At 33.9% G+C, this 20,113-nt stretch overlaps 3 protein-coding genes across 3 annotated transcripts; 2 read left to right on the top strand and 1 right to left on the bottom strand.

Annotated features, from left to right (window-relative positions):
* Positions 1–222: 222 nt before the first annotated feature.
* On the top strand, positions 223–3,676 carry LOC137835778 (beta-glucosidase 12). The gene is made up of 13 exons (XM_068644433.2): positions 223–413; positions 495–564; positions 670–728; positions 832–907; positions 1,008–1,085; positions 1,175–1,262; positions 1,855–2,110; positions 2,236–2,351; positions 2,487–2,698; positions 2,797–2,828; positions 2,917–3,019; positions 3,167–3,275; positions 3,352–3,676. Exons 1-13 carry the CDS (start codon positions 249–251, stop codon positions 3,521–3,523), a joined length of 1,536 nt encoding a protein of 511 aa, XP_068500534.2. The 5' UTR covers positions 223–248; the 3' UTR covers positions 3,524–3,676.
* Positions 3,677–6,924: 3,248 nt separating this feature from the next.
* LOC137835777 (cyanogenic beta-glucosidase) lies at positions 6,925–11,825 on the top strand. The gene is made up of 13 exons (XM_068644432.2): positions 6,925–7,131; positions 7,212–7,281; positions 7,391–7,449; positions 8,281–8,356; positions 8,455–8,532; positions 8,633–8,720; positions 10,018–10,273; positions 10,400–10,515; positions 10,649–10,860; positions 10,954–10,985; positions 11,077–11,179; positions 11,336–11,444; positions 11,522–11,825. Exons 1-13 carry the CDS (start codon positions 6,967–6,969, stop codon positions 11,691–11,693), a joined length of 1,536 nt encoding a protein of 511 aa, XP_068500533.2. The 5' UTR covers positions 6,925–6,966; the 3' UTR covers positions 11,694–11,825.
* A 2,389-nt stretch (positions 11,826–14,214) lies between these two features.
* Positions 14,215–19,644, bottom strand: LOC150027650 (uncharacterized). Its single transcript, XM_090302964.1, has one exon. It carries the CDS (start codon positions 19,642–19,644, stop codon positions 14,215–14,217), a length of 5,430 nt encoding a protein of 1,809 aa, XP_090159090.1.
* Between the last annotated feature and the right edge of the window lie 469 nt (positions 19,645–20,113).

Below are 20,113 nucleotides of genomic sequence, written 5' to 3'. Positions count from 1 at the left end.
ACAAGAATGGCAATAGAATAAAGACAATTAGAAGAAGATGCACATGTAGATATAGAACACTGATAAATAATTTTATTGTAAACATTATTTTATTCAAAATACCTCATTCTTATCTACTCTCATCCACCACTTTAAAACAATTATTATGATATACATTTATAGCAGGAACTAAGAGTTTTTGAGCACTATAAAAGGGGACGCTTAGGGAAACATTATGCATTAAGCAGAAACAGTATTCATCACTGAATATGGCACGTAAAGGGTTTATGCTCTTGGTGTTCTTGGCTCTTTTTAACACATTTTCATCGATTAGTGTTGCACAACAAGAGTCATCTGTTATTGAAGTTCATTCTCTCAATCGTAGCAGTTTTCCCACAAGTTTTGTTTTTGGGACTGCATCTGCGTCTTATCAAGTAAATTTTTTTCTTATTCTCCTTGTAAAATCCTTCACATTTCTCCATTTTCTTATGTTTCTTTATCATATGTACGTATAGTACGAAGGTGCAGCAAACGAAGGTGGAAGAAAACCGAGTGTGTGGGATGAATACACCCACAAACATCCAGGTTTTGTTTGTTGTGTTTCAATCTCTCATAATATCATATTCGTATACACTTTTTAACTTAAAAGTAGTTGACAATAGTCTCATTATAATGTTTATTAACTTGCAGAGAGGATAAACGATAGAAGTAATGGAGATGTAGCTGTTGATCAATATAATCGCTACAAGGTAAACTCAGAATTCTCAGTGATAAAAACATAGATTCAATCAAAAAATCACTTATCTCTCTCCTTTAATGTAATTTTTTTATTGTTTTCCATTTATATAACAGGATGATATTCAGATAATGAAGGATATGAATCTTGATGCATATAGGTTTTCCATCTCATGGTCTAGAATCCTACCAAGTACGATAAAAGTTGATGAATAACTATTGTTTTTTTTGTGTGGTTATTGTAGTTGGATCTTTCATGCTAATTATTTCAATCTTTTTTAAATTATGAATAGATGGAAAACGAAGTGGAGGTATAAACCAAGAAGGAATCAATTATTACAACAACCTCATTGATAATTTGCTTGCCAACGGTCAACATTTTAATCTCTTATTTTTTCTTTACATTTCAAAATAATTTTTCAAGTAAGTGACATAAATATATATAATTTTAATCTTGCAGGTCTACAACCATATGTCACACTTTTTCACTGGGATCTTCCCCAAGCTTTGGAAGAAGAATACAAAGGTTTCCTAAGTCCTCGCGTTGCGTAAGATACCAAATATACATTTTCTATTCAAAATAAGTAGTAACATAATTACAAATATATGCCATAGTTATTAACTTTTTAAGATGACATTACATGAGACAACTAAATTAGATAAATACATGATATGGTTCAACTAAATTATTAGATATTTTCTTAAGTTGGCATTAGTATTTTTTTTATGTTAAAATGAAAACAAAACAAAATTAGATAAACACGTGTACTTAAAAGAAATGGAGTTTACTTAAAATTATATTATTGACTAAATTCTTTTGATGTAAAATAAATAAATATTGATTCAATTTTATAGGAAATCAACCAAATAAACGTGAGAATGTTAAGAGAGTTTGAACCATGCACAATGCTTTATCAAAGTTATGTGGAATATCAAAATATGGTAAAGGAAGATTTGCTATTATGCTATAAAACAATTTTTTAAATAGTTGAATTTCCTATATACAAAACTCTTGAATGATGTATAAGATGATACACTTTAGTAGATACATATTAAGGAAGATAATTCTTTTTAATATGCTATTTTTTTTTACTAATTATCAATTTAAAATAATGATTTTGTTGTATTCTTGATTTTCAGAGGTGATTTTCGAGATTATGCAGAAGTTTGTTTCGAAAAATTTGGAGACAGGGTGAAACATTGGATTACTCTGAATGAGCCATGGTCCTACAGTAATAATGGTTATGCAGTTGGGAGTTTTGTGCCAGGTCGATGCTCTAAATGGGTAGATTCAACTTGTCTTGGTGGTGACTCGGGAACAGAACCTTACATAGTTACACATAATCTACTACTTTCTCATGCAGCCGCTGTTGATGTGTACAAGAAAAAGTTTAAGGTGTTTTTAGCTTTCATGAGAAATTTTAATTCTTCCACATTTTATTAGATTTTGACATTATTTGAGGGTTCAAGTACTCTAGTATAACTCTTTTATTTATTTAACATCTAGAACACTTTATGCAGAATACTCAGAAAGGAATCATTGGCATAACACTTATTTCTCATTGGTTTGAACCATTTTCAAATAGCCAAGCAGATAAAGATGCTTCTAAACGAGCACTTGACTTCATGTTTGGATGGTAAGTGCTTAAATCTACATGAGAAGAACATCATGAGAACACACATTATTGAAAAGAATATATGTAGTTGATTTTATGTCTTTTATTTTCAACCACTCTAAAAATTGATATTTTCACATGTAATAATAATTATAGGTACATGGAACCATTGAGATCAGGAAAGTATCCACAGAGCATGATTTCTCTAGTCGGTAAACGATTGCCAAAGTTCTCTAATGAAGAATCGAAACTTCTTGCTGGTTCATTTGATTTTCTTGGACTAAACTATTACACCACTTACTATGCTGCCAATGCATCCCAAAACTACAAACCAAGTTATACTACAGATGCAAATGTTAAACAATTAAGTGAGAAAACCTTTTATATATTAATTATTTAATTACTTAATTAAGTTATAAATGTTGAATTTGTGATAATCACATTTTGCTTTTGTTTTGTTGGCCAGCTGCTCGCAATGGGGTTTCCATTGGTCCACGAGTATGTATTTGATCATGTCAAATTGTGCATATATATCCTTATTATTTTATTGATTTTTCTATAAATTAATTTGTAATTGTACATGCAGTATGGTGCAGATTGGTTATATATCTACCCCAAAGGAATTAGAGAACTGTTGCTTTATACCAAAATCACGTATAATAGTCCTTTCATCTACATAACAGAAAATGGTAATTATATCAAAATTCATTTTTATTATCTTCATAATGTATTTTTAAGAAAATACTAAATCCAAATTATTAAAAATATAGAATTTTTTAATATAATTTTGTATCTATATATAACTTTTTCCTCTAACATGTTACTTTTATTTGTAGGAATGGGTGATTTCAATGATCCAACACTATCCGTTAATGAAATGCTTCAAGATACTTATAGAATTGATTATTTTTATCGTCATCTTTATTATTTACTCTCAGCAATCAGGTAATACATTATTTTTCACATATTAATATTTATATTTTTAAAAGTCTAACATAATTTTATTTTCTGACTTTATAAGGGATGGCGTACGAGTAAAGGGGTATTTTGCATGGTCATTGTTGGACAATTTTGAATGGAAAGATGGTTATAGTGTGCGGTTTGGACTAAATTATGTGGATTATAATCATGGTTTGCAGCGACATGCCAAACAATCTGCAAAATGGTTCAAAGCTTTCCTTAAAAGACGTTAGACTTAAAGGGATACTAGCTCCATATCGTCTACCGCACACTCTTATATTAGACTTTATAAAGTTTGTTTGATGTAATGCAACTTATTTAATAATATTCAATAAAGTGTGTGTTTGTTATTTTTTTTTAATTAATTTATTGAAGCTTATTTATTATTTCCTCTTTTCTTTTTTAAGTATGATGTTATATTCTTATTTTTTATCAATTTTTAAATTGATTATATACATGCATTTATTTTAATATAGAAGTGAAAAAGGTTAAACAGAAAATCGCATAAATATTTTATTAAAGTGAAAAAAATTATTACATGCTTTTTCTAAAAGAAACTAAAACAATCTAACACCCAAAGTATATAGTTTTTGGTATAATAAAACACTCAAACTACATATTATTATCACACAAACTACATATTATTATCTTATGCTTATATTTAATTAATATTTATATTACATAACCAACTATATACATAACAAAAGATAAATAATATAAAATGACGTAACTAGGTGTTTCTTAAGAGGAAGGAGGTGGAGAAAGTGTAATTTGTATAAAATTTAATCATTCCTAAAATAATTTATATTTATTAATTATTTATTACTGATAAAATAAAATAAAAAAAATAATATAAAATGACGTAATGTAATTTAAGCCTTTTGTAGCTTTAGTACAGTCATATGTTCTAATATTAAAATATAATCATAGTGCAAATTATAAAATACAAAAAAAAATGAAGAAGTTGAATTAACTATTCAATTCAACATATAAAGAAACAAGTATAAAACAAAAGATGAATTAACTATTAACTTAAAACACTCTAAGAATACATTTAACTATTACAATAGAGATTGTACATATTTCTATACAAATTTAGAGTTTTTTAAGAGATTTTTAATACATGATTTAGACTTATAGAAATACAAATATTTACAATATAAGATTCAAAAGAACGTCTTAATATTAATATAGACTAATTTAGAAATATTTTTTTTAGTTTTTAAAATGATCTCTAATTTAGTTAATATAACAACTAATTATTTTTTTTTCTAAATTTGATTTCTATATCATGTTTTTCTTATAGTGATAATGTAAGTGAACAACAATTTTTTTATTAATAAAATATATCATTTTCTTTTCTCTTTTTTCTCTACATGAGATATACAACTCGATCTAAACACACTTAGGTGAGGAGTTAGAGGGGAATGAAATGACATGATAGGAGTAGATAGGGGTTATTAAGTGGTTAGGGTGTGTGCTTTTATCTTTTGGGAGATGTTTGGAGGCGAAGATTTAAGCAGAATTGATGGTGGCCATGCTGATAGTGCAGTGATATGAGATAGCAGGTCACATGTTGCTACTCATACAAAGGAAGACCACAAACAATATATATTTACTTTAAATATCACTTTTTATATAACAGTTGGAACATCTTAATATTTATATATATATATATATATATATATATATATATATATATTCTTTCGATTAACAGAAAGAATACATAAAAAAGCAAGAAAAACTTAAAAAAAACATTAAACTTTCTTTACTGTAAGAAAAATATTTGCGAATAAAATTTGCACATAAGAATATATACATGCATATATTCTTACATTGTAATACAATTAGTAATTAAAAATAAAAAATAAAAAATAATTTAAATTTTGGTATTATGTGAAAATATTTTTTTATTCTAAAATATACACTACAAGAAAATCATGAAATAGAAACTAATTTTTAGAGACAAAAAATAATTAGTTACTATAGTGACTAAATTAGAGTCGAATAAGAAGATACTTAAACATAGAGAAAGTGAATGCAAAATAAAGATAAACAAATAAATTTTAAAAAATAATTTAATTGATATGATAAAATAGATAATATTATAAATTTACATATTTTAAAATTATTAAAATTGAATTATCATTAACTTAGAAATATTTAAATAAGTACAACTCATTTCAAATTAAACTTTTGTCCGGTTATAAATTGGGTATTAACATATTCGATTATTTGATATAAATTTGAGTTGAAATAGATTTTAAATGAAAATAAAGAATGATTATTATAAAATTTTAATAAAGGTTATCATTACAAAGAAAAAACATGAAAATGAAACTAATAGAAACCAATTATAGAAAAAAAATTAATTAATTGCTATAGTAACCATTTTAGAAACTAAAAAAAATTGATTTTTAAATTAGTTTTTATAATTGTTAAATGGTTTTTAAATTGGTATCTAATTAACCACCAAGGTTTTAACTACAAATTATTTAGTTTCTAAATTTGATAGCAAAAATCTTTGTTGCTAATTAGATACCAATTTAGAAATCATTTAACAATAATATAAACTAATTTAGAAACCAATTTTTTTTAGTCTCTAAAATTATTTCTAATTTAATCACTATAACAACTAATTATTTTTTGTCACTAAAAATTAATTTCTATTTCATGATTTTCTTGTAGTAGCTCAAATCACACCAATTCAATGTATTTTCATTAATGTTGGTTAGTGTTGATATGATTATCCTTTGTTAATTTGGTAGGCGTTCTAATAAAAGATTGGTGTCAGATATTTCTGTATAAGGATTTGACCAATGAAGTGGTTACTATTTATTTATTTATTTTTATTGCTGATAAAAAAATAGTTAAACGATTTATTGTTAATACAGTAAAAAAAAAAAAAAGTATATTGTTATTATTTACAGTTGTTAAAAGAATGCCAAATCAGAATAATGGTGTCAAAGCATCTTTTTTCTATAAAATAAACTAAGGGACATTTTTTTTTTCTTCAGAAAATGACAAAAAAATTATAATTTTGTATTGAGAATTTGCCATTGTGTCTTATCAGACAGAGTGTCGCACTTAATTTCCTTTTATTTACCTATCTCATTTATAATATCTCGATTTCTCGCAACGAAATGACGAGACTAATTATAAAAAGAAATTATTGCATTTATAAAGATTTCAGTGTTTTCATACTTTTTTTCAACAGAAATCATTATTGTAGTATGATTTTATTTATTTATTTTTATTTAACTTGTGTTTTTTTTTATATTTTTAAAAATAATATCTAGACATTAATAATTTTTTAAATATGAGAGTCTTTTAGATGATAAACTTTGAATAAATTTTTTATAAATTGAGCTAAATTAAATATTATCTATTGAAAATTAAATAAAATCAAAATAAATTATAGTAAATATTTAAATTAAAGAAGAAATTTGATTTAATATAATTTTTTTTTACATATATCTTCAATCATACAATGGACAAAGACAAAATCAAAAAATGAAAAGATACCTCATTCTTATCCACTCCCATTCGCCACTGTCTGTTAAAACATTATTATGATATATAATTATTGTAGGACATAAGGTTTTTTAGCACTATAAAAAAGGGACGCTTAGACCTAACATCATGCATTAAGCAGAAACAGTATTCATCACTGAAGATGGCAAATAACGGGTTTCTTTTCTTGGTGTTCTTCGTTCTCTTTACCACATTTTCATCGATGAGTTTTGCACAACAACAATCATCTGTTGTTGAAGTTCTTTCTCTCAATCGTAGCAGTTTTCCCACTGGTTTTGTTTTTGGAACTGCATCTGCAGCTTATCAGGTAAATATTTTCTTATTCTCATTGCAAAACCCTTCATATTTCACCATTTTCTTATGTTTCTTCATCACATGTACGTATAGTATGAAGGTGCGGCAAATGAAGGTGGAAGAAAACCAAGTGTATGGGATGAATACACCCATAAACATCCAGGTTTTGTTTGTTGGGTTTCAATCTCTCATAATATAATATAAACTATGTTATACTTTTTAAACTTTAAAATAGTTCATAATATATGATTGTAATGTGTAAAAACTTGCAGAGAGGATAAACGATAGAAGTAATGGAGATGTAGCAGTTGATCAATATCATCGCTATAAGGTAAACTCCAAATTCTTAGTGATAACAACATATGTTAAAGGGTTTTTGACCATCATGGGTCCGTTTAAAAAAAATTACAAATTTAGGCAAGTTGTGCCAATTCGGCACGACTTCATATGCACAAATCTTCCTAATTAGACATGACTCTGCCATGTCATACTGAAGTCGTGCCAACTTGACACGACTTCTGCCCTGTCATACTGTAGTCGTGCCAACTTGGCACGACTTCTGCCACGTCATAATTTTGTTTTTTTTTTTAATTTTATTGTTTATATATTGGGTAGTAAGTTATGTAATGCTAAAAATTAATTTGATACATAATTTTCTAAGAGTGTTAGTTTTAAGGAACAAAAAATTAGATAATGGTGTATGGATCATGTTTGAATTGAATGAATAAATACATAGATAAAGAAAATGAATGTTCTAAGAGTGTTATGAATGAATAAATACATAGATAAAGAAAATGAATGTTCTAAGAGTGTTATGAATGAATAAATACATAGATAAAAAAATCTATGACGTGGCAGAAGTCGTGTCAAGTTGGCACGACTTCAGTATGACAAGGCAAAAGTCGTGTCAAGTTGACACGACTTCAGTATGACAGGGCAGAAGTTGTGTCTAATTGGGACGATTTGTGCATATGAAGTCGTGCCGAATTGGCACGACGTGTCTAAATTTGTAAATTTTTTTAAACAAACGCCATTTTGGTATAAAACAAAAAAAATAACCCCATCATGATCAAAAATCCTATGTTAAATGAAGAAACGAATATCTATCTCCCTCAATGTAATTAATTATTCTTTTTAATGTTGTTTTCAATTTATATAACAGGAAGATGTTCAGATTATGAAAAATATGAATTTGGATGCATACAGATTCTCCATCTCTTGGTCTAGAATCCTACCAAGTGAGATAAAAGTTGATGAACAATGATTAATTTAGTAATTATTGTAGTTGGATCATTCATGTTAATGATTTTAATTTTTTTGTTTAAATTATGAATAGATGGAAAGCGGAGTGGAGGTATAAACCATGAAGGAATCAATTATTACAACAACCTCATCAATAATTTGCTTGCCAATGGTCAACATTTTAATCTTGTTTTTTCTTAATGAAAGTTTACATTTCAAAATAAATTTTAACGTAAGTGACAATAATTATGTATAAAATTTTAATGTTGCAGGTCTACAACCATATGTCACACTTTTTCATTGGGATCTTCCCCAAGCTTTGGAAGAAGAATATAGAGGTTTCTTAAGTCCTCGCGTTGTGTAAGATGCCAAACATATTTACTATTCAAAATTAGTAATAACATAATTACAAATATATGTTATAAATAGTTATTAATTTTTTAAGATGATATGAGACAACTAAATTAGATAAACACATAACATGATAAATTAGATTTTTTTATCAACAAAGAATAAATAAAATAAAATGAGGTACTTCAAGGGTACCTAACCCTTATAAAAAAAACAAATTTTCTTGCATCCAACTAGTTAAAGATCTACTAGACCTTACACGACATTATCCAAGATCACATATCAGAACAAGATACAGAATTCCCAATTACATCAACCCACCAGTGAAACACATCCTCAGAATGATAAGGTTGATATTTTCTTAAGTTTGCCTTATATATTTTTTTATTTTGTTAAAATGCCATAAAAAAACAAAATTAGACTAATATGTGTAATTATAAGAAATGAGGTAATATTTAAAATCATATTATTGACTAAATCACTAAAAAAAATTTATCGATGAAAATATCCACAAATTGGTGTACTGATAATACTTTTATTATCAACGTATTTTACAGACGGATGAAATTATTGCTGGATTTTGTCAACAGTAATTACCGAAGGATATATTAAAACTATTTTTTTTTTTAGTGCAAATCAATATCCATTTGTAATTATCGATGGACATTGATAGAATTAGTCAGTACTTGAACGCGAAACAATATTTGTTGATAATATCTGTGAATATTTGTTGATAATATCTGTCAGTAAAAGAATACAAAAATATCTTTCGATAAAAATTTCATCTTTCATAATATTATTATAACTATAATAATAACATTAAGGTAATAATAATAACATTATTATTAATAATAAAATAATAATAATAATAACTGTAATTATAAACAAATTAATTAATATTAATGACATTATAAAAATTACAATAATAATAATAACATTAATAATAAATAAGAATATTATTAATTATCAACGAAAAGTTTCACTTATACCGAATTCTTTTAATGTAAAACAAATAAATATTGAATCAATTTTATAAGAAATCAACAAAATAAGAGCCAGAATGTTAAGAAAGTTTGAATCATGTACAATGCTTTATCATAGTTATGTGAAATTTCAAAATATAGTTAAGGAACACTTGCTATTATGCTACAAAACAATTTTTTAAATAGTTCAACTTCAGGGATACAAATAATGATATATAAGATGATACATTATGCATCAAAAGGGAAATAATTCTTTTTAATATGCTATTTTTTTACTAATTATCAATTTAAAATAATGATTTTGTTGTATTCTTGATTTTCAGAGGTGATTTTCAGGACTACGTCGAAGTTTGTTTTGAAAATTTTGGAGACAGGGTGAAATATTGGATTACTCTAAATGAGCCATGGTCCTATAGTAATAATGGTTATGCAGTTGGAAGTTTTGTACCAGGTCGATGCTCTAAATGGATAGAATCAACTTGTCTGGGTGGTGACTCAGGAATAGAACCTTACGTAGCGACACATTATCTACTACTTGCTCATGCAGCCGCGGTTGATGTGTACAAAAAAAAGTTTAAGGTTTTTTTAGCTTTCATGAGAAGTTTTAATTCTTCCACATTTTATTACATTTTGACATTATTGTGAGGGTTCAAGTACTCTAGTATAACTCTTTTACTTATTTAACATCAAAAACACTTTATGTAGAATACTCAGAAAGGAATCATTGGCATAACACTTATTACTCATTGGTTTGAACCATATTCAAATAGCCAAGCAGATAAAGATGCTTCTAAACGAGCACTTGACTTCATGTTTGGATGGTAAGTGCTTAAATATACACGAGAACACCGTAAGAAGAACACACATTATTGAAAAGAATACATGTAGTTGTTTTTTTGTCTTTTGTTTTCAACCACTTAAATTTGATATGTTCACACGTAATAATAATTATAGGTACATGGAACCATTGATATCAGGAAAGTATCCATCGAGCATGCGTTCCTTAGTTGGTAAACGATTGCCAAAGTTCTCTAATCAAGAAGCAAAACTTCTTGCTGGTTCATTTGATTTTCTTGGACTAAATTATTACACCTCTTACTATGCTGCCAATACATCCAAAAACAACAAACCAAGTTATACCACAGATGCCAATGTCCATCAATTACGTGAGAAACCTTTTATCTATGAATTATTTGATTATTTAAATTATAAATGTTGAATTTGTGAAAATCACATTTTGCTTTTGTTTTGTTGGCCAGCTGCTCGCAATGGGGTTTTCATAGGTCCACGGGTATGTATTTGGTCATGTCAAATTGTAGATACATATATCCTTATTATTTTATTTATTTTTCTATAACTTATTTTGTAATTTTTACATGCAGTATGGTGCAGATTGGTTATATATCTACCCCAAAGGAATTAGACAACTATTGCTTTATATCAATAAAAAATACAATAGTCCTTTGATCTACATAACAGAAAATGGTAATTATATCAAAATTCATTTTTATTATCTTTAAATGTATCTTCAAGTAAATACTAAAACCAAATTATCAAATATATAGAGTTTTTTAATATAATTTTGTATCTATATATAGTTTTTTCTTCTAATATATTAATGTATGTTACTTTTATATGTAGGAATGGGTGATTTCAATGATCCAACACTATCCGTTAAAGAAATGCTTCAAGATACTTATAGAATTGATTATTTTTATCGTCATCTTTATTATCTACTCTCAGCAATCAGGTAATACATTATTTTTCACATACTACTATATATATTTTTTAAAAATCTAACATAATTTTTTTTTCTTACTTGATAAGGGATGGCGTACGAGTAAAGGGATATTTTGCATGGTCATTGTTGGACAATTTTGAATGGAAAGATGGTTATAATGTGCGATTTGGACTAAATTATGTAGATTATAAACATGGTTTGCAGCGACATGCCAAACAATCTGCAAAATGGTTCAAAACTTTTCTTCAAAAATATTAGAATTGAGGGGATAATAAGATCATATTATAGGCACAAACTCTACTATTAGACTTTATAAAGTCTATTTAATGTAATGCAACTTATTTAATAATATTCAATAAAGTGTGTGGGTTTGTTTGTTTTTTTTATTAATTCAATGATGTTTATTTAATGTTTTTCCTTTTCTTCTCTTTACGCATGATAAATGAATATTAATTACAATTTTATTATTTATACTGTCATTTTTCACCTATATTTTAATTAAATTACATATATATGCATTTATTTTAATATAGAAATAAAAAAGGTTAAACAGGAAATCGCATATCATCTTACTAAAGTCTAAGAAAGATTTATTACATAGTGTTTTGATATGTCTAATATAATCTCATATAGTTCAAGAATCAAAGTTAATGATGTACCTGTATGGATATTGGGGACTGAGTAATGTTGATCCACGTCGATACAAGGTGTCTTCTTCACTCTCGGTTGTCCTATTCTTCAAGTCTTCTTTCTCTTCGCGTGCTTCGGTCGGCCGGCGGGGGTACATGCGATTGCACTCCGACGCTCAAGTCAGCGATGGTGCTCAAGTGTGAATTCTCTGATAGTATGAAAAACGTACCTTTTCCCCCCTTTTCAGAAGTCCCTTTAGTAGGTCGACCTGGGCCTTGGCCATGTGGGCCAATCAGTTGATGGTTAGAGACGTGCTTAGTGGTCTTTGGGTCGTGCCTGGTGGTTTCCTGAAAACCAGGGGAGTGGTCTAGAGAACGTGTTTTTACTTCGTCAATGGTTGTTATAACTGCTCTTTTCTACACGTGTAACCATGTTCTGGATTAAATTAGATTTATTCGACATAAACCACTCGGTCGTCCGGCTAGAGGTCATGGAAGGACGAAGAGTCGTATAAGACGCAGGGTTTTGTGATGATTTTACTATGAGTATCCTGCGGTCGTCCGGTGCCGACCGGTACACTTGCCCCCCAGGCTCGAGGTCATGTAAGGACGAAGAGTCGTATAAGGCTCAGGGGGTTATTGAAACAATGCGTGATAGCTGGCATCATTAATATGTGGCAGAGATGTGACGCATGGATGGTCGTGAATTAACTACCGTGTAGGCTCCCTACGCGGGAACTGATAGCCCTTTACGGGTCGTCCAAACAGTGGGTGGACCTACATTTAAATTGCTACTACCACGCAATTTAATACCGGATGACGGTGCTTAGATGAAGAATTTGATGTCGCGTGTAACTTGGACATTTATATATAATTTAATTGAATGTCTGACTAAGGTAATTTAATTGAATTTTCGACCGAATGAACGGTTAGTTAATTTAATTGAATTTCTGACCAAGATTGGTAAATAACGTTTAAGTTATAATTCGGATAACTTTCGTTATATCTTCCGACCGAATGAACGGTGAATTAATTGAATTTCTGACCAAGATTTGGTGAATAACGTTTAAGTTATGACTCGGATAACTTTAGTTATGTATTCCGACCGAATGAACGGTGAATTAATTGGATTTCTGACCGAAATTGGTGAATAACGTTTAAGTTATAATTCGGATAACTTTCGTTATGTATTCCGACCGAATGAACGGTGAATTAATTGAATTTCTGACCAAGATTGGTGAATAACGTTTAAGTTATAATTCGGATAACTTTCGTTATGTGTTCCGACCGAATGAACGGTGAATTATTTGAATTTCTGACCAAGATTGGTGAATAACGTTTAAGTTATAATTCGGATAACTTTCGTTATGTGTTCCGACCGAATGAACGGTGAATTAATTGAATTTCTGACCAAGATTGGTGAATAACGTTTAAGTTATAATTCGGATAATTTTCGTTATGTGTTCCGACCGAATGAACGGTGAATTATTTGAATTTCTGACCAAGATTGGTGAATAACGTTTAAGTTATAATTCGGATAACTTTCGTTATGTATTCCGACCGAATGAACGGTGAATTATTTGAATTTCTGACCAAGATTGGTGAATAACGTTTAAGTTATAATTCGGATAACTTTCGTTATGTGTTCCGACCGAATGAACGGTGAATTATTTGAATTTCTGACCAAGATTAGTGAATAACGTTTAAGTTATAATTCGGATAACTTTCGTTATGGATTCCGACCGAATGAACGGTGAAGTAATTGAATTTCTGACCAAGATTGGTGAATAACGTTTAAGTTATAATTCGGATAACTTTCGTTATGTATTCCGACCGAATGAATGGTGAATTATTTGAATTTCTGACCAAGATTGGTGAATAACGTTTAAGTTATAATTCGGATAACTTTCGTTATGTGTTCCGACCGAATGAACGGTGAATTATTTGAATTTCTGACCAAGATTGGTGAATAACGTTTAAGTTATAATTCGGATAACTTTCGTTATGGATTCCGACCGAATGAACGGTGAAGTAATTGAATTTCTGACCAAGATTGGTGATTTAAAGTGCCTCGTTAAAACCTTCTTGGTAGAAAACCCTCCTTAGGGATAAAACTACCGAGCGAGGAAAGAGTGCACTAAGTTTATTCATCAACTGTAATAGAATTTGAGATGCGTGGCATTCCACGTTCTCGGTACAGATTTTCCTGACAAATATTCTAAGTAATAAGCTCCTCCTGTTGCTGTGTCGGAGATGCGGAACGGACCTTCCCAATTGCTTGAAAACTTTCCTCCGTCCTTCCGGGCGTCGCTGCGCATGCGCCAAACTAGATCTCCTTTCTGATAGCTTCGTGGCTGCACTTTGGAGTTGTACCTTCGTGCTGCTCGTATCTTGCATGCTTCTTCCCTTATCTTGCATTTGTCCCTTAATTCATTGATGAGGTCGAGGCCGACTAGTAGACTTTCCTTGTTTAAGTCTAGGTCTAACGTCTGTCGGCGTAGTGAAGGCTCGCCGATTTCGACCGGAATCGTGGCTTCTGTGCCGTACGTCAGGCTATAAGGTGTTTCTTGAGTTGTTGACTGGGGAGTACAACGATAAGCCCACAGAACCTCTAACAATTCTTCAGTCCAATTTCCCTTGGACGGGCCAAGTCTCTTCTTTAACTCATTGAGAATAACTTTGTTGGCGGCTTCCGCCTGACCGTTGGTTTGAGGGTGTTCGACCGAACTCGTTATATGTTTGATGTGAAGTTTCTCATAGAATTCAGCTAGCCCACGGTCGGTGAACTGTCGACCGTTGTCTGTGATAATGATCTGAGGTAGGCCGAACCTGCAGACGATGTTTTTCCACACAAAGCTTTGTACGTTCCGGGCGGTGATGGCTGTTAGTGGTTCAGCTTCAATCCATTTGGTAAAGTAATCTATACCCACCAGTAGGAACTTGCATTGCCCTTTTCCGGGTGTGAAAGGGCCGATAATGTCCATTCCCCATTTCACGAACGACCAAGGGGATAGGATGTAGTGCAAGTGCTCTGGTTTTTGGTGCGATAGGGTGCCGAACTCTTGACATTTCACGCACTTTTGAACGTATTCAGTGCAGTCTCCCTGTAAGGTCGGCCAGTAGTATCCTGCTCTCAGAATTTTGGCGGACATAGTCCGCGCTCCTGAATGGGTTCCGCATATCCCTTCGTGTAACTCGGTCATTACATAAGTGACTTGTTCTGGACCAAGGCATTTTAGGAGGGGACGGGAATACCCTCTCCTGTAAAGATCTTCGCCAATCAGTATGTATCGGGCGGCTTGTAACTTCATCGTTTTCTCCAAATGTGGATCGCATACACCATCGGTAAGATATTGTTTTATGGGAGTCATCCAGTTAGGTTGGGTGTCAGTCGCCATGCATTCTTCGGTACCAACACTTGGTTTAGCCAGGGTCACGTGTATGGCCGACCGGTGGACGCCTTTCTTTTTTAGGGTAGCCAATCTCGATAGAGCGTCCGCCCTAGTATTATTTTCCCTCCGTACGTGTTGGAAGGAGACTTCTTTGAACCTGTTTAGAAGATTTTTTACGAAATGAAAATACTGTTGGAGTAATGTTTCCCTTACCTCATATTCCCCTGTAAGTTGTCCGACGACTAGACGGGAGTCGCTTTTACAAGTTATATTTGTTATCTCCAATTCAATCGCCAGATGCAAACCTGCGATTATAGCTTCGTATTCGGCTTGATTATTGGAAGTTTTAAATTCAAATTTCATGGCTTGTTCGACAACAATCTCCCCTGGTCCTTCAAGTACAACTCCTGCTCCGGACGAACGACTGTTAGATGACCCATCTACGTCTAGTGTCCATCGGGGAGTCCGTTCGGTCGGATAGGAAGTGAGTTCTGCTGTGAAGTCGGCGAGGGCTTGGGACTTGATGGCTCCCCTGGGCTGGTATTCGATGTGGAATTCTGACAGTTCGACTGCCCAACCTATCATTCGTCCGGCGAGGTCAGGTTTGGTGAGAATCTTCATAATGGGATAGTTAGTCCTAACAATGACCTTGTGATTTTGGAAATACATCCGCATCCGTCGTGCGGTAATGACCAAAGCGAAGGCAACTTTTTCGACCATTTGGTACCGGGTTTCTGCGTCATGTAAGACTCGACTTACAAAATATACCGGTCGTTCTTCCGCTTCAATTTCTTGTACCAGGGCGGAACTCACCGCTTCATTGGAGACGGCGAGGTAGACCACAATGGGTTCCCGTGCGTTCGGTTTCTGGATGACCGGTGGAGATGCCAGAAATGCTTTTAACTGTTGGAAATTTTGTTCACATTCATCTGTCCATTCAAACTTACTTGTCTTCTTCAGAAGTTTTATGATGGGTCTCGTTCGTTCGGCAAGCTTAGGTACAAATCGAGACAACGAAGTGAGACGGCCGACTAGTCTCTGGATCTCTTTAAGTCCGTTGGGACTTCGCATTTCGGTGATTGCCTTGCATTTTTCTGGATTAGCCTCTATACCCCGATGTGTGAGCATGAAGCCTAAGAACTTCCCCCCTTCTACGCCGAACGCGCACTTCTCCGGGTTTAAACGCATGCGGTATTGACGCAAGGCTTGAAAAACCTCTTTTAAGTCAGAAACATGTTGTTCGCAAGAGTCTGATTTGACGACGATGTCGTCAACGTATACTTCTACATTCCGACCGATCATGTCGTGGAATACGTGATCCATGAGTCGCTGGTATGTGGCTCCTGCATTCTTGAGGCCGAACGGCATGACTTCATAGAAGAAATTATCAGAATCTGTTCTAAACGCGGTTTTTTCTCGATCACGGTGGTACATTTGTATTTGATTGTAACCTGAATAAGCATCAAGGAAACTTAAGATTTGATGACCGGCTGCACCGTCGACCAGCCGGTCGATAGTAGGTAGAGGATACGAGTCCTTTGGGCATGCCTTGTTAAGGTCTGTGTAGTCTACGCACATTCTCCATTTTCCATTCGTCTTTTTTACCATCACTACATTGGCTAGCCATGTCGTATAGTGGGTTTTTTGAATAAAACCAGCTTGAATTAGCTTGTCGGTTTCTTCTCGTGCGGCTTTGCGCTGTTCTTCACCTAGTTTCCTTTTCTTTTGAGCGATCGGCCTGGCCTCTGTATAAACAGACAATCGATGGGTAATCACATCTGATTTTACCCCTGGCATGTCTGCAGCCGTCCAGGCGAAAAGATCAGCGTTCTTTGTTAATGTTTTACCGATTGTCTCTCGGTCGTCCGGTTTGAGGGATGTTCCCATGTATGTTTTCCGGTCTTTATCCCGAAGGAAAATGGGTTGAAGATCTTCTCCTGCTTCCATTCGGGGATCATCCAGTCGGGGATCTAGATCGACTAAAGCGACCAAGTGTCTTCTAGATTCTCTTCCTCTGGAGCGTCTTTCTGTTGACCGACCTCTTCGCTCTGTGGTCCGTTCGGCTGACGTGGTATAAAGCCTTCGGGTCGGCTCCACCTTCAGGCTAGCTACATAACACTCTCGTGCTGTCTTCTGGTCTACATGCACGGTTGCTATATCTCCATTGACCGAGGGGAACTTCATAGCTAAATGAGGAGTTGAGACAATGGCTTTCAATCTGTTGATAGATGGTCGACCGAGCAAAATATTGTACGATGTATTGGCATTAACGAGTAAATATCGTATGTTGATGGTCTTGCTGAGGTAATCATCCCCGAACGTGGTGTATAGATCGATAAATCCTTTCGTATCCACTCTTTCCCCCGAGAAACCAACTATCTGCTCGTTGTAGGGTTGTATCTCTGCTTCTGGAATATTCATCTTCTTAAACGTTTCCCAATATAGGATGTCGACCGAGCTACCCTGATCTACCAAAACTTTTGCAATTGCAAATTTATCTATCTCCACAGTTATTACCATGGGGTCATCTTGGGATGGATCGATTGCTGTGAAGTCTTCGTCAGTGAAAGTGATTGGTGGTATATGCGGTCGGCGTTGTGTGGGAGTCGAGTGAACGGATTGAATTGCTCTCAAATGTTTTTTTCTTGCTGAATTAGAGCATCCTCCACCCGCAAAGCCACCTGCAATGTAATTAATTTCTTGAGGGGGCTGACCGAGCGACACCGGTCCAGCGATTGTATTGATGACTGTGCGAACTTTTTGTTTAGTTCGACTTCTACGTTCAGGGCTTTCGCTTTTAGGCCTCGTTCGTCTGATCGGACTTTCGCTTCTTTTTCTTCTGTTTGAACGATAGTGGTTGTCACGGGTCCGGTCGTCTCTTCGTCCCGAACGTTCGCGGGGATCATGATCACGCTGGGGTGACCTGGGTGCAGTGATGGTGGTTTTCACGAACTTGCGCAGATGACCGGCCTGGACGAGCTCTTCAATTTTATCTTTCAGTGCTTGGCATCCTTCGGTCGTGTGGCCATAGTTACGATGGTATTGGCAATGTTTACTGGTGTCGGCTTTGGGAGGGGTTTGTGATGGCCTCAATGTCGGAATCAATTCAATCTGCAGTGCTTCGTCGAGAACCTTGCCCCTTGGTACAATCAAGGGAGTGTAGTTGTGGAAACGGGGTCCCCTATTGGGGCGATGTCGATCTCGGTCGGTCGGTATTGTGGGGGGACGAATCCCTTTGCTCTTGTCCGTGTTCTCAGCATAAGTTTTTCGATGATAGTCAATATGTTCTTCTATCTGCATGAACTTTGTTGCTCTTGTTCTTAATTCATCCATATTGCACGGAGGTCGTTTGATAAGGCTTTCAGTGAACCTTCCTGGTAGAATGGCCGAGACCAAATGATGCATGGCTATTTCTGGATTAAGATTACGAATGTTCATACACACTTTGCTAAATTTGTTCATGAATGTTCTCAATGATTCTCCCCTTTCTTGTTTGACATTTAGAAGAGACATGGAGGATGTCCGATGAGGCCTACTTGTGGCGTATTGCGTGGTGAACTTCAATTCCAAAGCGTCGAAGCTTGCAATGGAATTGGGTGGAAGGTCCGAAAACCATCCAAGGGGGCCTTCCCTGAGAGAGGTGGGGAAGACTTTACACCATACCGTTCGGTCGGTTGTGTAAAGGGTCATTTGAGTTCTAAATATATTCAGATGTTCGTCTGGGTCTGTGGAACCGTCATAAAGGTTTATCGTTAGGCCCCTCCACTTGTCAGGGAGAGGGGTGGCTATGATGTCATTAGTGAACGGATGGCCCTTCGGGTTTGCTACTTCGTTTGGGGTTTCTGGCTTTGCACTCTGACGGGTGTGTTGAACGAGTGATGTGTGAGGTATAGCCTGGGCTATTGTTCTTGTTCCTGATTGGAACGGTGATGGAGAAGGTGCACGTGACTGCCCTTCGCGTTCAGATTGCTCAAGTCTATCCAACAATCTCTTGTTCTGCTCTTTCAATTGTGCTATCTCCTCTGCGTGTTGTTGACGCTCTTCTTCTCGTCTTTTCCTTTCTTCATCCTGGCGAAGTTGATCGATGACTCCTTTTTGGAGTAACTCCTGCATCTGAATCTGGAGGGTTTGGAGTATGGTCCTATGCTCTTCGGAGATATCATTGTTGTTGTTTGCCGTTGAGTCCATCTTCAAGCGTTGGGATCCTTGGGTCTGGGAATAATGATTACTCGGGCCCCACGGTGGGCGCCAATTGTACCTGTATGGATATTGGGGACTGAGTAATGTTGATCCACGTCGATACAAGGTGTCTTCTTCACTCTCGGTTGTCCTATTCTTCAAGTCTTCTTTCTCTTCGCGTGCTTCGGTCGGCCGGCGGGGGTACCTGCGATTGCACTCCGACGCTCAAGTCAGCGATGGTGCTCAAGTGTGAATTCTCTGATAGTATGAAAAACGTACCTTTTCCCCCCTTTTCAGAAGTCCCTTTAGTAGGTCGACCTGGGCCTTGGCCATGTGGGCCAATCAGTTGATGGTTAGAGACGTGCTTAGTGGTCTTTGGGTCGTGCCTGGTGGTTTCCTAAAAACCAGGGGAGTGGTCTAGAGAACGTGTTTTTACTTCGTCAATGGTTGTTATAACTGCTCTTTTTTACACGTGTAA

This window comes from Phaseolus vulgaris, chromosome 5 (assembly GCF_051622355.1).
Source record: "Phaseolus vulgaris cultivar YP4 chromosome 5, ASM5162235v1, whole genome shotgun sequence".
In the NCBI taxonomy this organism is placed as follows: Eukaryota; Viridiplantae; Streptophyta; class Magnoliopsida; order Fabales; family Fabaceae; genus Phaseolus; species Phaseolus vulgaris.
Note: the sequence above shows the minus strand (reverse complement) of the source record. Positions and strands in the feature narration are given on the sequence as shown.

Excerpts from the sequence above, each read along its gene's own strand:
- LOC137835778 (XM_068644433.2), top strand. The coding sequence starts at position 249 with ATGGCACGTAAAGGGTTTATGCTCTTGGTGTTCTTGGCTCTTTTTAAC. Across the intron at positions 565-669 it reads ATACACCCACAAACATCCAG|AGAGGATAAACGATAGAAGT; the intron begins GTTTTGTTTGTT and ends ATTAACTTGCAG. Across the intron at positions 2,111-2,235 it reads TGTACAAGAAAAAGTTTAAG|AATACTCAGAAAGGAATCAT; the intron begins GTGTTTTTAGCT and ends CACTTTATGCAG.
- LOC137835777 (XM_068644432.2), top strand. The coding sequence starts at position 6,967 with ATGGCAAATAACGGGTTTCTTTTCTTGGTGTTCTTCGTTCTCTTTACC. Across the intron at positions 10,516-10,648 it reads CTTGACTTCATGTTTGGATG|GTACATGGAACCATTGATAT; the intron begins GTAAGTGCTTAA and ends TAATAATTATAG. Across the intron at positions 10,861-10,953 it reads TGCCAATGTCCATCAATTAC|CTGCTCGCAATGGGGTTTTC; the intron begins GTGAGAAACCTT and ends TTTGTTGGCCAG.
- LOC150027650 (XM_090302964.1), bottom strand. The coding sequence starts at position 19,644 with ATGGACTCAACGGCAAACAACAACAATGATATCTCCGAAGAGCATAGG.